We start from the raw sequence: 16,546 nt of genomic DNA on the forward strand, positions 1-16,546 counted from the left end.
CAGAGCGTTAAGTGAGAAAACTGAAATCCATTTACAGTTGAACTCTTCGCTCATCTAAAAGCAATCATTTGAAGCAGCAAGCAAAAGTTCCTAGTTTATCCTTATGGCTTTCTCCCCGCTTTTTTTAATTCTCTACCTTTTTTTTTTTCTTATTGTTTATCTTTTCTTTTCTTTCTTTCTTTTTCTTTTTTTTTTTCTTTTTTTTTTTTTGCATCTTTTCTCGTATGTAGTGCACCCGGGAATTATCCCCCTGTGAACCTTCTTTTAATTTCTGACTTATTTTTTCCCCCTCTTTTGGTTGCTCTCAGATCCAAGACTCCTTTTTCTCATCTTCTAGTATTTGTTCGGTGACAGGACAAAGAGGAGGTAGCGAGGCAGAAAAAAGTTTTGTGGTTTGGAAAACTTGGGCCTTTGTTGTGTCATTTCCCCTGCCCCTCCACGCCCCCAACCACGTGACCAAGAAAGGCCGGAATTTTGTGAATGGAGCCGAAAGGTGGCTGCGGGGGTGGGGGAGGCTCCGCCTCCTTCCCTGAAGCGGCCAATCTCCTAGCGGAGCGCTGCGGGGTCAGCAATAAACAACAATGGGCTGGGGACAGGCGGTACGTTATTGGCTGCGGCGGGAACCTCGCGGGGCCGAACCCGAAGCTCCGCCCCCTCCCGGTTACCCTGGATACCCGTCAGGCTCCGGCCACAGAGAATGCCTTTGGAAAGTGTTGCTCAGATTACAGGGGCTGAGTTATCCCGGGAGTGCTGGGCGGCGGGACACGCTTGCTCTTGGCTCCGGGCCTGATTGCACCCTCAGAAAGTCTCCAAGAGCCTCGCTATCCCAGCCTTGAGGCCCAGGCTGCGTCCGAACCCCTCCCTGGCTACGGTAAAGGTGCAGTTCCCGCTCAAAATGCTTATAGGTGCGCTCCTTAGCACCGGCTGCTCTCATTTACTTACTTTCAGAGAGTGCACTCTATGTGTCCTTGCTATCCGTCCACAGTTATTGTTAACCCCAGTAATACGTTATTTTGTTTTTAATATTAAAAAAATGTTTTTTGACCCTTGACCTCCACGGGTCAAGATTAGAGTCTTGTGCGCTCACACTCCATTTTAATACGGCTCCAACAGCGTTCCATTTAAGGAAGGAAACGTTCAATTAGAAACTGAGAACTGCAGCACGTTTCCCAACGGGCAGAACAGCTGCCGGAAACGTCCTTTGGTCTCTAGCTCTGGTCGCCACCGGGATCACAAATGAATTTCAACACCACTGAGTCCTGGGTCCCATTCCCGAGGCCTCTCATCCCCGGTTGGGCCGAAGCTTCTTAAGTGACTTTGCAGCTGTAAGCCGCATAGGAGTGTCAGGGCAAGTGGTTTCAGAATTGTAGCCCTCACTTTTTAACTTCCCAGTCATTGTCCTTGAAACCCGACCCCCTCGCCTCTCGCCCCTAACTCCAAGCACTGACTGTTTAAAAGCTGGACAGGAAGTGAAAGCGTCAAGTACAGTAAGTGACACCCTCCGCCTCCGTGTGTACGTAACAAAAGCTCAGGAAACGTGCGGGTCCCTAGGATATCTGAGCTACCCCAACCCATCCCCGCTCCTCCCCGCTTCCCCCGAGGACTGGAAACGCCTTGTTCCAGTGTGCGTGCACACGTGGGACAATTTTTATTTTTATACTTTTCCTCGCCTGGATGGCTCTGTCGTTCTCCCAGTGCTCTCTCCCAACGCAACCCCTCCTAAGAAGCAATTCCTCTGCTTCTCCCGGGTTCTTCTTCCATAAGATTCCTTATTGTACTGTCCTGTTGTGAAAGATTTACTTGAGGATGACCTTTAAAAAAATGTTTTTGATAAACCATAACGGTAGTGGTGGGTGTTGAAAAATGGGAAGAGAATTTGGGCCAAAAGCTTAGTGGGGACTAAGCTATAGAGCAAGGGGGGCTCCTTATCAGATTAAAAGTAGAGAGGCTGGATATCTTGAGGAAGGGGAGGTGGGGGACTAAGGAGGCACGGTCTTGGTGGATTGCACTTCCGAGTATGTACCTGACCCGAACGAAAGTGCTTTAGGAAATCGGCCCAATAGTGGACTTAACACAGCAGTAAGGAGAACTGGCGACTCGATACACATGGCTTCGGTGTCCCCGGGCGCCTTAACAATAAGCAGCGGTTTAGGACGGCGGTCGATTTCCTCTGTGGCGTTTCCAGGCTGTGGACCCCGCGCCAGCCGGCAGAGCACTGGCTTGGGCAGAGGGGCGCGGGAGATTCACGGGAAGGGGCAGCAAGCCTCCTGATTGACAGCCCGAAATCTGATCTTGTGAAAGAGACGCGGAGCCAATGGGAGGCAGCGATCCATCAGTTTGGATTGGAGGCCCCTGGAGGAGAAGTAGAGGAAAAACCACCGAATTGAGCTCTGTCAGAGGCGCTTTCGGCTTCCAAGGGGGAAGTGCTGGGCAATAATTAATGTTTTTATTAAAATTGGAGGGAATTTTTTGCAGCCGTTCGCCTAGCGTGGCCTTCAGGTGGGTCTTTCCAACAACTTTTTATGTCTCTCCAGATAATTGCATGGTTATGGGTTGCAAAAACTATCCTTATGAAAGAGGTGACTCCCTCTCTTTAGTCCCGTTAGGTGCAAAGCAAGTCTCGTTGATCGCCATTGCTAGTTTTGCACACGTTTGCGAATCAGAGCTGCCCGGGGTACACCGACCGCGCAGGGAAACGTCGAGAGTGTAAATAAATACATCGCCTCTTGTTCGGATTTTTGCTACTGCCGAAAATATGTAAATTGTGAACTCTCTTGGCTCTCTTTGGATCCAGGTGAAGGAGGCGGTGTAGGGAGGGTTATTTTTGTGAATGGGACTGCCGGAGGGTAATTAGCTATGCAAATTCGAGAGCTTCATTCATGATTTTTTTTTTTAAAGCCTAAAAGCCATCTTGTTCCCCTCTAGGTTGATAGAAGTCCAGATCCTGAGGAAATCTCCAGCTAAATGCTCAAAATATAAAACACTGAGCTGAAATTTGCGAAGAGCAGCAGCATGGATGGATTTTATGACCAGCAAGTGCCTTACATGGTCACCAATGTGAGTGATCAGTTCGAAAGTTGCTGTTTATAAACTTGACTCCGACGGAGGGGGGTGGGGGAGGAGGGAGAGAATGAGAAGGGAGGGGGCAAGGGGGTTGGGATTGCAGATACTTTATCTGCTTTGTTGCCACTGTAGGGCGACTCTGCTTCTAGAAGCCCAGTCTTCAAAATGAGCTTACCTTTCAGTGATTTGGATAAGGCATAGTTTTGTTTTTAAGACCCCTTTTTCTGATGAAAGTGCTCAAGATGAGTGGAAGAGGAGATGGAGGGCAGCAGCAGCTGCTGCACTCAAAGTTTTTGGCTGGGTTTGTCTGCCACATTGAAAAGAATGAAGTTGAGACAAATGCTGACACTTTTGTTTACATGGGGTGTTTTTGTTTCTTTTTTTCTCTCATTTTCTCTCATATTTTTCATTTCACAGCTCTCATTTTGTTCTTTTTTGGGGAGGTTGTCAGAGAGAATAAAATTCACTTTTTTAAAAATCTAACTGATCCAGCCTAAAAACGACTTTAAGTGTATCTGCTTAATGTTGTTTTGATGCTGCGATACCATGCATATGTGACTGATAAATAGTAGTGTATGATGATCGGCACTGGGAAGCAACTCTCCCTGGCTGTTGAATTCTCAGCATAAGCGTTCACTGTCAAATGAACGCAGAAAATGAATATGAGAATGGATACTGTGGACTTCTATTTTTCTATATAGGGAGGGGATCCAGTAGACTTATGTATGCATGTATGTTTTGTGTGTGTGTGTGTGTGTGTGTGTGTGTGTGTGTGTGACATCTGAGGTTTACATTCTTTTAAAGAATTTTATCTTTCCCTTTGTAGAATCAGCGTGGGAGAAATTGTAACGAGAAACCAACAAATGTCAGGAAAAGAAAATTCATTAACAGAGATCTGGCTCATGATTCAGAAGGTGAGGTTTGATTTGGGGCTGAATCCCCTCTCTGTACCTATACTTTCCACCCTCATAAAGAAGAGAGGCACTTCAATGTTACCTTAAGAATAATAAACTTTCAAGTTACTGCGTTTAACCAAGACTTTTATTTGGAGTAATTAACATGATGTGACAGTTTGCGTTGAGGGATATTTTATGGCCCTGTCACAAATGAGTGAAAGAAGGAAATGAGAGCTTAACAGTGACATCCTTCTTTTAATCATTCTTTTGTATTTAAGTACCTTTGTCCATATGGCATATAAGTAACCCCGTACACTAAGGTAACAATTTTAAAATATCCAGAACAGTGGCACAAATTAGGCAGCTTTGTATCCTGCTTAATTTCTCCTTTCTCCTATATTAGAAGTTGAGCAATATAAGTGATGGTTTGATTTCCCATCCCTTTACACGGAAACCATATCCTGTTATCAAACTTTTCCTGGATGATTTTGATGACTACATGATGAGGTCATTATATCTTGTTTATAGACATTACAGTGTTCACTCAATTATAATTAGGGCCTAATTAATAATTATAATACCTATTTGGGAAATTAGGTTACAGATTCTTTTTATAAACTGTTGGTAGGAGGTCAATATATTATGAATTATTCCAGCCATATGGGGGCATTCATAATAAACTTAATATACTTAGATTTAACCACCAAAGTTCAGTTTGCCATTTAGATTAGGTAGATTGAATTCTGAAACGTCCTCAACTCTCCATGTAAGTATGAAGAGTATAATACATTGCACACCCCTGTCCCTCCTGCTATGATAGAATAATACAACGTTTTGGACTTGAAAATAGACAGATGTCAGGGAATTATCTCTCTGACTTTTGTAAATCTATTAGCGTAGAAATTTTCCTCTAAAATCTTGTATTTAAAGTTGTCCCTTTTAGTTTTGCAGCATTAAACCTGAAAGCAGATAGGACTTTGAGAATTATATGATATACTGTTACATCTTTCATGTAAGATTCGGAAGATACAAATAAAATATTTTGCAGTCTTTCTACTCTTTCCTCTACTATTTTAGCAAGAGTTGAATATGTTTACAAAAGGTTTCTGTGGATAAACACACCTTAACCTCAGCCTGTTTGAGTTCTAGTGTATGTGTTTTTTGGTATCACTGAGCTTACTTATTAAGCTGTTTGTTAAAAAGGGGGAAAAGATATTGATAAGTATTGCTTAATAGGCATCAAAATGGGCAAGATTATTGATATAATTAAGTTATGAATCCTATTTTCTTTTTATATTGACCCCCCCTCCCCAAATTAAGTTAATATTTAATACTAATTTCATGACAAACATTTCCTTTTAATGAAGCTCAGGGGTTTGCAAATCTTTTGTTTATGTCTTTGACTTGCTTTTTTAGAACTCTTTCAAGATCTAAGTCAATTGCAAGAAACATGGCTTGCAGAAGGTAAGGCAAAAATTGCTTTAAAAGGAGGGGGAAAGCAACTCTAGAAGGGGAAGAAAAAAAAAAAAAGTCCTGAACTTGCTGTCTTAATGTTCAGCCCAATTAATTGAGCTCTAAAAGAGCCACCTCATGTGTCATGCATACATTAGAGCCTCTGATGAGTTTGTCTTTGGGGAATCTGGGACTGCACTACCCAGTGTCATCACAAATTACCAGGAGAAATTGCTTCCAGCTCACAATCACATCTGCTTTTGGCAAGAACTAATGCACCAAGACTTCAAGTTCTAAGCCTCTGTTCAGATTTTAATTGCAATTGATCAGGTTTATATTATTGTACCTCGAGAGACCTCCTAGAGCCAGAACCCGGCTTGCTGTTTCCTTTAGAGCGGCGCATATCATTATTTGGTGTTCTGCTGGAGGACTTTTCTGATGGCAGAAATTAGTTTCTCTGGGTTCATCAGGACGGGATGCTTCAAGATTTAAGTGCAAGTGTCTTCTTCCCACCTTGTTCACAACACAGAACGTTAGGTGTGTATCCAATGCTAAGGAAATCTATGGCTTTAAGATAAATCTTGGGGGGATCTGAGGATTTTAAAACTGTTTTCTATTCGTTACTATTATGTGATGTTTGTTGAAATTGACCTTTGCTGTTATGCCACTTTTATTAGGATGTATTAAATATAGCAAGGAGACATTTAAAGGCATTACTTTTATTTTCAATTGCTTTTTGATAACATTTCATGTTGCAACCTATTGTATCTTTTCATTGTGTGAAACTTTTATTTTATAGGAACAATGAGGTATTGCTGTAGTACAGTCTTTGACAACTTGAGAAATGCCTAGTGTTGAGGGACTTTTGTTGGCGTCTATGATTTGAAATTTTTCTATTGGGTTTGTTATGATAAATGTGAAATATTAACTTTATCTTATGATGTGTTTTGTGGGAAACATAAAGAGTAAATTGTAGCTATTTAAGCGCTGAGTATAATTGTGTTATTTCTGTCTTTACATTGAATGGGAAACATGCGATTTGGGGAACAGATTTTTAAGGTGGTTAAAAGGAGAGGGTCTCTAAATGAAACCCAAGAATTGCTGCTGCTACTTTGAGGCAGACTGCTGTGTTTTCTCGGGTGGTCTTGCTTGCAGTTAGTTGATCAAGTTGCTGTTAGCATGTAAAATAAGTTTCTTTGTTTTGCTGATACTCTACTTCTTCCAAAGAGCTTCTGCAATCTTGATGAACCTGTTAAGTTAAATAGCTTTTCCAGTAGCCCTTTGAAAGGGTGATTGTATTTGTCTGTTAATGAAAGGTAAGTATTAATGAAAGTTTTAGTTATATTTAAAGGTCATTTTGCTTGTCTCTGTAAATGAAACTTATTGCAATAGATTACTTATTATTGCAACATAAGCCATATGTTCAAACGTAACTTTTCAAGGAAGATTTGCACAGAGGCTCTTGCGTTAACTTCTGTCTGTTAGTTTTGCAAAGTTGAAGGTTGTGAGAACATTACACTTATGAGGGAATTTATTCGCTTATCCAAAATAACTTTAAAATATCTATTTTAATTGTTCTGGAAGGTTTGTTGGTTCTTAAGATGTTTAAGTCTCATTGATTCCAAGTCAGTGCACTTGCTGGCAGATTTTGAATGTGCATAGCAACTCTTTTCCTGGAATTTAAAAATGTGGAATGTGTGACAGACTCTTACCATTTTATAATCAGTTTCAGTGCAGTGTTTTACTTTTGACTTGTTTTGTTTCTTTGCCGCTCGGATAAGTGATTTGGTAATTTATCCGAGTTTATTTTAAAACTCTGCACTGAATATTCTTACCCGTAATAATTAACTTACCTGTAAATCAAATCTGAAGGATTAGCTTTATATAACATAAACCTAGAAAATGACTGATGTATGTGGCAGAACATGGACTTTTACTTAGAAAATAATTTATAAGCTTAAGTAAGGTCAGAAATTAATCCTCGGAGTGTTTTATTGAATACCCAGGTGGGCTACTATTTAGAGACTGTGATAAGATTGCATTTTAGAATAATTTAAACATTTTTCAGAGTAGTTCACATTAATCTATCCTATCATGATACAAGCATAACATTAATATGATTTTTTAAAAGCATAACATTAATATGACTTTTTTAAAATCTTGTACTAAGAAGAGAGGTTTTTTTCTTTAACTATTTGTTAATGGACTAAACATTTATTTTTCTTTTATTTATTTTTAGCCATTTTATATGTTATTTCCATGAGCATTTTAACTTAACTTTTCCCACATCTTAAACAATATTAGCTAGGAAGAGATCTCAAAATTACACTAGTTTATTCATAGCTAGATTTGTCCATTTATGTCCATTTGTCCATTTAACTTCTGGACCTCCAGAAATTAAAACATTGCCAAACTGGCAGACTATGAACCGTTTGCATATTTCTTTTCCTAATGCTTCGTCGCCAGGAAAGTGACCATGGAATTTTAAGACATCTTGACCCTTTTAAAAAAGATCATTGGCAATTAACCAAAGTTTCTCCCGTGGGTTAGAATCCCACTGGGAAGATAAACAGTTCTAAAAATCTTATTAGACATGAGAGTCAAGTTAGTTGTAATGTGTCACATGAAAAGTACATTTTAAAAAAATTATCTAAGTTCCTAAATCCTTGGGAAAGATATGTCCTAGCAGATTTTTTTTGTCCTTTAAGAATTTTTATAAGGTAGACCCAAAGTGCAAGATGGACTAGTCATAGGTAAATCATTACAGATTATGAAATGTGTTTTATGTCCAGGGAGAAATGGGCATGGAGAAGGCAGGACTTGCTGGAGGGTGGGGTTGGAAGCAGTGTTTTCAATTCACTAAAGTTCTCTCCAAAAAATAGGCTTCCATTCTTCCCTCAAATTTCTAAACAGGGATCAAAAATATGTTTTTGAAGAGAAACTTTATACTGGTATCACTTTCCAAGTACTAACGCTGCAATTTGAAGGTTCTTTTAACATATATACCACAATTTAAAATAATCACATCTCATTTGGAAGAAAATTGAAAAGGTAATGTTTTCAGTGACCACAATAGCAGTTAAAAAAATGGAGAATATGCTTATTTTTAATTTTGCCACAGTCACTTTATATTTGTAATTTTACTGTGTACAATTCTTTATTGATTCTTTGACTTTTGAATTAGATTGCCACTGACAGAAAGGCACTTCCAATTATTTGATCCCATGAAACAATGAGTTCGAACAGCAATGCTATCAATGTCAGGGTAACGTCCTGTTTTAAGTTGTGCTTTAATGGATAGTGTCCTAGAAATTCTTAGTTAAAATGGAAACTTTGAGGTGGGGGGCAGAAGTGGAAGGATGTAAAATTAAGTTTAAAAAAAGAATACATTCTTCTAAAGTTACTCATTAAAGCTTACCTGCTAATACAACTTAAAGAGAAATAGTACATTTCGTGTGTATCTCATATAAATACATAGCGACTTTTGAATGTTATTTTAATGTGGGTCTAGAGGTTTCCATTTATCAGTAATATTAAGGAAAAATGTCAACAGTGTTTCACCACCATCAGAAAAATATTTTTCTGTTGCGTTCTAAGTCAGGATTCATGCTGCTACCACACTTGAGTCAAAGTTTTGCCTTCAAGAGCAGCCTTTCTATACCAAAGGTTATTATCTCAGACCCTCATGCAGATGAGCTTTATTTCTCTTTTGTTTTATGTGACCTTCTGGTAATAGTCAGATTGACTTCAAAGTAGAGGCGTCATTCCAGCTCTTTCATTCACTTCGGTGGCTGGTACTAAATTTATATTCAAAATTATTTATTATGAATTTTCTTAAATAAGATGTGCTGTTGTTACTCATTATACCTAATGTCATCCACAAAACACAGTAGTCAAAATGAGCTCATTTTTTATTTTTCAACAATTAGACTGTTTCTTTTTGAAATAGGACATAAACTGGGTATGTACTCAAGTTTTGTTTTGTTTTGTAGTTTACCGTGATGCAGCAAAGAGAAAAGCCTTCAAAAACTACATTATTTTATGTGGCTTAAATAAAAAAGGAATTGAGAATTAACTATTAAGTTAGAGAAGTCCGTACTCTTTCTTGGAGTTCAGCAAGAGTCATCTGGGAGGGAGGAATGGGGGAGCTACCACCCAGCTTTTTCTCGTACCAGGAAATACTCTAAAATAGGAAACAAAGACTTCTCATTTGGACTTGATAAAAGGACAGCAGGTAGAGTTAATGTCTTCTATTTCTAAACATTTATTGGAATTATACAAGTGCATTTTTGTCTAGGGTCTATTTGCAAAACAGAAACATTTGTTAAAAATAGGATTTGGATTGGGTGCAGCCTAGAGTTTTTCCAGAAGATCTTAATACGTGTTCATGAAATATTGCTGAGTTTTTGTACTCTTTCTTGAATTTCATAATATAACTTTATTCCCTTTGACTTGTGTGCAATCTTGTAATAATAATAATAATAATAATAATAATTAATAATAATAATAATAATAATAATAATAATAATAATAATAATAATAATAATAATAATATACAAGTCAGCTCTCAGTAGCATTAGAGAGAATAGGTGGCTAGTAACCACAGCTCTGAGCTACCCTTAAGTTTTCAAGTCACTATCTAGGGTAGTTTAGAGTCAGGAAATTGAAGCTGATTTGAGAATTAAGACCACTAAAACTTACCATTTTCTTTTCTTTTAGTGCGTATAGAAAGAAGGCCTTTATCAAGTATTAAAGAGGTTTCTGTCATGGGGAAATAGCACCCCTTTTTTGTCTGTTTGAATACATTTTTACTTCTGCATTAATTAATGCTTATAAATTGGTACAATCATTTTAATGTTAGAAGCAGATGTGGTGTAAAACCAGGCTTAGTGGTCTCATGATTATTTTGTTCCATGGCCGGCCAGCTTGATTTTAGAATTAAACAAAATACTACTGTGTGAGGGTTGATTTTCTTGTTTCACTTTTATTTAAAAGAAAATTCAAATTTCTTCAGAGAAGCCTGTTTCTCACCCTGTGATCCAGAGTGAAACACTACAAAGTTCTTCAGTAATCTTAGAGTAAAGAACATTCGAATAATAAGCACGAAAAATAAAGGATTTCTTCAGTGGCTTTTCTTTTTCCTTCCTTCCTTCCTTCCTTCTTTCTATTCTTTCCTCCGTCTCTTTCCCTCTTGCCTTCTTTCCTTCTTAGTTTTGTAGATTCAGGTTTCTGTGACAAGTTACCCTCTAAAGCAGGAGAGGTTAAATATATATGTATGGATTTAATTTTGTCATTTATTTAAATGTGTGCCTTAATGGATCTGGGCGGTATTTGAGATAGAGCAGTAAAATTGGCGTGTTTATATTGCAAGTTCAAGTCGACTTGCTTGAGCTCTCTGGAAGGGTGTGACATGAAAAGATTGCGGTTGGGCCACATGGCTCACGCTGGACTGTGTTTTTGTGAATGGAGGCAGAACTCCAGCTCTGCCTGCTTGTCTGGAGGAATTGCTGAGGAGATCAGCTGTCTCATTCACGGGCAGAAAGAATGACTCACACATCTTCCGCCTTGTTTGGCTCCAGGTCATTGTTACAGTGGATAGAACTGGTTTTAATTAAATATTAACCCCTTTTCAACTTGACATGTGTTTCATTTGTAATTTTTCCACTTTTTCCTCTGCTTTAAAAGAAAACCTGACAGGCGCCTGGCACATAAGAAAAAGGGTTTTTTTTTTTTACTTGCCTGCAGCCAAACTTGGAAAATATTTAAACCCTCACCTTTGCTGAAGTAATGAATATTACTTTATTTAAAGGTTGAAAATAAGCACAAAAATAAAAGCAGATCCCTCCCCTAACCCTGTCCCCTACCTGGGAAGAATTAGGTAAGAAAGTGTATTAAAATAAAAAATGAGGGTTAGTGGTTCTGTGACATCAAGACCGTGATGAATAGTTTGATCAGTTTCTTTCTCATAATACGTACTGCTGTATAGTAAAAAGAGAGAGAAAAAAAATAACAACTTTGGATAATAATCTAGCTAAAGCAAACAGCTAAGAGTGCAGACACTACCCTTTTAAAGCCCAAGTCCTGAGACTCGACAGCAATTTGTCTATTAATGTGCATGATAGAAGCGCTCCAGCTCTTACCAATAAAATCCACATGCTTAATCTTCTTGAAAGCCTTTTATTGGTCTTTTGGTATATACTTTCCCTTCTTCTCCTTTCTTACCCTTCCCTTTCCTCTTTAATTATGGAGTGTGGGGAAACATGTTCATTCCCCAAAGGTGATTATTCCAAGCAGAATTTATAAAAGATAGCAGTGAACAACCTTTTTTTTTTTTTTTTTAGATTGGCCTCGATTATGAATTTTCCACTTTGGAGTTGGTCTGGCTTGCCACAAATTTTCAGGCAGCTGTAGTTTGCTACTTTATAGAATTCCCATGAATTGAGTGGGGGAAAAAAAAGGAAATGTATAATCCGAGTGTGGCAATACTTTATCATACTTTCCTTGCCCAGATCCAACGTGTGTTTTTCGTTAACTGCTTCCCTTTTACTCTAACTTGGAATTAGAGGTATACTTAAGCCTTTGTCTATTTAAGTAGCATGCTGCTTCATTTGGTCTATTCAGTTTCTTAAGATTAGCGTCTGTGAAAATGTGAGTCATATGTTTTTTGTTAAAATTCTGTAATGTGTTCAGGCATAAGTGTGAAGTATTTATTCAGTATGTTAAGGAGTTAGAACAGAAATAGCAATTTTTACAGCAAGTCTTATTCTTTTTACAAATTGTTCGACTGTAGCTGTTTTCTGGATATTTGTGAGGTCTAACTTCTGATTTCTTCTGTTCCTAAAGTTTGGCCTTTCTTTTCCCAAACCTATCTCAATGCACACACTGATCCATCAGTGATTTTTTACGCCTTTCATGCAGTAATATATATCATAGAGCTGCAACTTTGTCTTATGATAAATAGTAAGAGAAAAAAAGTCTGGCCTTTAGGGCATTCATACCAGTGTATTCTGTTACAAATATATTTTTGTTACTCACCAGCTATTTTTGACTATTCCTGTAAAGGGAGATTACATTTTTATTAGATTCTTGTAAGTGTTGGCTTTTTAAAAGCATAGTAATTGCTGTGGTTGATCATTTTGCATCTCAATAGTTATGTCTGTTTAGCTGTTAATTTAGAAGGGAAACCCAAACATGTGGATATGGTAGGAAAAATGTGCAGGATTTTGATTCTGTCTGCCCACTGTTATTTATTAAATAGACAGTAAAAACATTTTTGTAATTTTTTTTGTTGTTGAAAAGACTTAATTTTAAAGGATAGTCCTCCACTTACAATTTAAGTCTGAGAAAAATCAAGCTCACTGCAATGTCGAACAAATGTTTACAACCGAGAGAATGCTAAGGTACAAGTTTTAGATGTCATTTTTGTCCATCTCCAATATAATTCATTAGAAGTAAAGATATTAAACTTGCATTGTAATGATTAAAGTTTTTTTTGCATGAATTGAAAAAAATAGGTGGGTGATGGAGGTTTGGAAAGAAGAAAGTAACGTTTCTTGAGTATCCGGTACTGTGTCTGGCATTGTGTTTAGACTTTTTTTTTTTTTTTTAGATTGTTTCATTTAATCTTCACAAAAATCCTGTATTATCACTGTTAAACTGATAAGTAAAACGGAACTCAAAGAGGTTAAATAATGTTACACAATTTACACAGCGTAATGTGGAACAGTGAGTTGAAGTTGGCTTGACTTTGATTAACCTTGGTTCAGATATTAGTAGAATCTGAAGAAAAAGCACCTCTTCCTCCTGTACAGGCTGATCAAATAGGCATCAATTCTAGTTTGGAAAAAAGTTCCAAAGTTTTTTCAATATTTTTGGTTTCATTTAGTGGCAGAGGATAGAATTTGTCTTTACTAAGCTTAAGTATCGGTGTAGAGAAGACAGTTATTAGAAAAGAGTTAAAGGCCAAACTGTATATATATTGGTAACAGGCAAGATTATCATTTGTTCTTCTCTTAATAACATAAAACTTATTCAGCCAAATATTTGGTTTTAAAAATACTATTAAATAAGCTGTTAAAAAGACATTTTGATTCTATGAATCTTGTATTCCTTTTTATACAGAATTTTTAAATACAGAATTTCCTTTTATACGGATTTTTTTCCTTAACTCATTCAATTACCAGCCCAACACTCTTTCAACAGAGACTGATTATTTTAATAAGAATTCCCCTCACAGAGCAGGCACTTTAAAAAAAAAATTGATGTCTCTCTTAATATGACTTGATTGGATAAAAAGTTTCAGTATTAGCTAATACTAGTAAAGTAATACTAGCTAATCAGATTATAGCTAAAGTTAATTAGGATGATAACTCATTATATTTTTGCTGAATTAAAAGTGACCCAACTTCTATTTTGTGTAGTTTGTGTGTATGTGAGTGTGCATATTTGTGTGTGCCTGTGAAGAGCCGTTTTTGTGTACATTCTGTCAATTTGGAATAGGTTATTTTAAGGTCTGGATCAACTGTGATAAGAATATTCTAGAAGTGAAAGATACACTTGTTTTGATTGCCAAATGCATTAAGTGCTTGCTATTCAGTATTTTTTTCCTTTACTAAAAATAGGGAAGTCATCTGACATTAGGACTGATGAAACAGTGACATTCTTTTTGTTAGTGCTGAATAGTCACCAGGAAAATATTTTGCAGGAAAAGATGGAGTTTATTTATTTATTTATTTTTATCGAAGTAAAGTCAGTTTGCAATGTTTTGTCAGTGTCTGGTGTACAGCATAATGTTCAGTCATAGATACATTCCTTTTCATATTTTTTTCATTAGAGGTTACTACAGGATACTGAATACAGTTGCCTGTGCTATCAGTATAAACTTGTTGTTTATCTATTTTATATATGCAAGTATCTGCACATCTCAGAGTTTGTTTTTCTTATTTCTTACTTTTATTATTGTGACAATCATCATCGAGATCTAATATTATATAGGACCAAAATTAATGACAATCTTTCATGTAAAAAAAAGTCATCACACTCTTTGGCCAAATTCAGGGCAAATGTTTTTAACTGTGGCAGTCTAATTTGCGGTAGACCACGCACATCAAAAGTGGACATTTCTAAAAAGCAGAGGGATGTGTGTGCTGATGGAACATCATTGGAAAGAATTGTGTGGTTATTTTAAATGTATGGCTTAAGCACTGGCTGTAGGTGAATTGAAATACTTTTTACTCCATTCTTGCAAAAAGAAACTCTGCTGCTAATAGAATTCCTGTAGCTTCTTTTATTTTACGTGTTTCTTTTATTTCCATCTGGCAGGTGAAATTCAGAGGGACTCCAACTGCCACCATTGTATTTCTGACATATGTGTTTTCTGGTTGCGATTGATGATAACTTCTATTTCCCCTCCCGAGCATTGCTGTCAATACCATTTTAAGTAGGAATTCACTGGCAAATAATCATAGGTTTGGTCTCAGCCTAGAGAGATCTTGTGTGAAAGATCTTATGACATACTTTATTCCTTGGCAGTTTCTCTCTTAATTTTTTTTTTAATTTTTTTTTTCCTCAGCTCAGGTACCTGACAATGATGAGCAGTTTGTGCCAGACTATCAGGCTGAAAGTTGTAAGTATAGTATGACTCGTCTCTTGAATTTGTCACTGTTTCCGTCTTTCATTCTTTCTTTGGGGTTGGTCTCCACTTCCAGTGTCTGTTCTTGCGTTGTGTTTTATGCCTTTTTAGCTTATAGTCACGAGGTGATTTTATTTGTCATGTTGTGACATCCAGAGAATCCCTGTATGGTCTGAGCAGAGCTCCAAATAGTAGTTAAGTAAAACCAACGTGATTAAAAGACCGTTCTCTGTTTGGTTAATATCCTTGGCGAAGACACAGGGTGTGATCCATGAACGTGCAAATGTTTATTTCCGGTTTTTCAGTGTGTTCACCAGGCGGTCTGGGTGCTCATGGGAGATATTCAGTAGTTAAAATCCTTATGAGATTATTTATTGCATAACACAAAAATTCTGGACCGAACATTCTTTGGCTTATTGTATTACTTTACATTCATGAACTTTCACCTGCTTGGATTTCATTTTTAGCCTCGATTTCTGCTTCCTGGTTGCTGTAACACAAGTGGAAGTAGCCACTGGCTTCCCTCAGGACCCTTTCCCTGTTTGTTTCCCCGAGCCTCGCTCCGGGCCTGACTGTCAGAGTCCGCGTGGGGAGTGACACAGAGGTACTCCCACCTCTTGCCGCAGAGTGAGGTTTCGCCTGGACAGACAGGGTTGCCTCGGGGTTTGCTTCTCGTATTTATGCTTTGCTTCTACCAGCAAACTGCAGCTATTGACCTGACGTGTGAATAGTAAAGAAAAGGGTATAAATGCCATCTCGATGATAAAACTGACCTGATACAGTGGTGTTCTGTTCGCACCCTTTAAAGCTCTAACTCGTTTCATTTTTCCAGACCATTGACAGTTTCACAGGCGGCAATAGCGGCAGCAGTGACAGATGCTAGTGCCCTGCAACTTCTCCAGCCCGTATTTTCACACCTAATATCATAAATCTAATACAAATACCTATGGTACTTTGTGGAACAGATGTTTGGGAGCGATGTTTTCAACTTGGATGTTTGGTATCTTAAATTTCCCAGGTTCAAGTGTTACAAGAGGTTTCTTCCAGGTTCTTCTCCCATGTGACAGATTTTAGTTCAGCGTCATTGAAAAGTGTTTTTCATGTGTGGTAAAATATACATTACAGAAAATGTCTCATTTTAACCATTTTTAAGTGTGCAGTTCGGTGGCAGTCACACTGTTGTGCACACATCAACACTATCCATCTCCACAACCTTCTCATCGTCCCTGCCGAAATTCTGTACTTACTGAAAAATAATTTGCCACTTACCCCCGCCTCCAACCCTTAGTAACTGCTGTTCTATCAGCATGATTTTTGATCAGAGAAGAGAATTTTGTGTACTGTTTGACATCCGAATATATTTATTAGACATGGGATTTCAAGAAACCTATTCAGCTAATGTGCAGACCTTAAGTAGAGACTTCTAGAAATTCTCAGCAGGATGAGCGCTAGGCAGGGGCTCCCTTCTTTGATAATGTGTGAGAAGAGAATGGTCACATTTCTG

The 16,546-nt window shown here is 37.7% G+C and overlaps 1 protein-coding gene across 6 annotated transcripts in view; it reads left to right on the forward strand.

Annotated features, from left to right (window-relative positions):
* Positions 1 to 703: 703 nt before the first annotated feature.
* ETV1 (ETS variant transcription factor 1) overlaps positions 704 to 16,546 on the forward strand; it is an 89,673-nt gene continuing 73,830 nt past the window's right edge. The window contains exons 1-6 of one of the 6 annotated variants that reach the window (XM_074367413.1): positions 2,112 to 2,499; positions 2,598 to 2,757; positions 2,926 to 3,057; positions 3,890 to 3,977; positions 5,376 to 5,423; positions 14,983 to 15,036. In XM_074367413.1, the coding sequence (XP_074223514.1) occupies positions 3,013 to 3,057; positions 3,890 to 3,977; positions 5,376 to 5,423; positions 14,983 to 15,036 (235 nt within the window). In that variant the 5' untranslated portion in view covers positions 2,112 to 2,499; positions 2,598 to 2,757; positions 2,926 to 3,012. Of the gene's footprint in view, positions 872 to 2,111; positions 2,500 to 2,597; positions 2,795 to 2,925; positions 3,058 to 3,203; positions 3,393 to 3,889; positions 3,978 to 5,375; positions 5,424 to 5,537; positions 5,949 to 14,982; positions 15,037 to 16,546 lie in introns of those variants that run through there. The other 5 variants (XM_074367412.1, XM_074367415.1, XM_074367414.1 and 2 more) reach the window with 5 other exon arrangements.

Source organism: Camelus bactrianus, chromosome 7 (genome assembly GCF_048773025.1).
Source record: "Camelus bactrianus isolate YW-2024 breed Bactrian camel chromosome 7, ASM4877302v1, whole genome shotgun sequence".
Lineage (NCBI taxonomy): Eukaryota > Metazoa > Chordata > Mammalia > Artiodactyla > Camelidae > Camelus > Camelus bactrianus.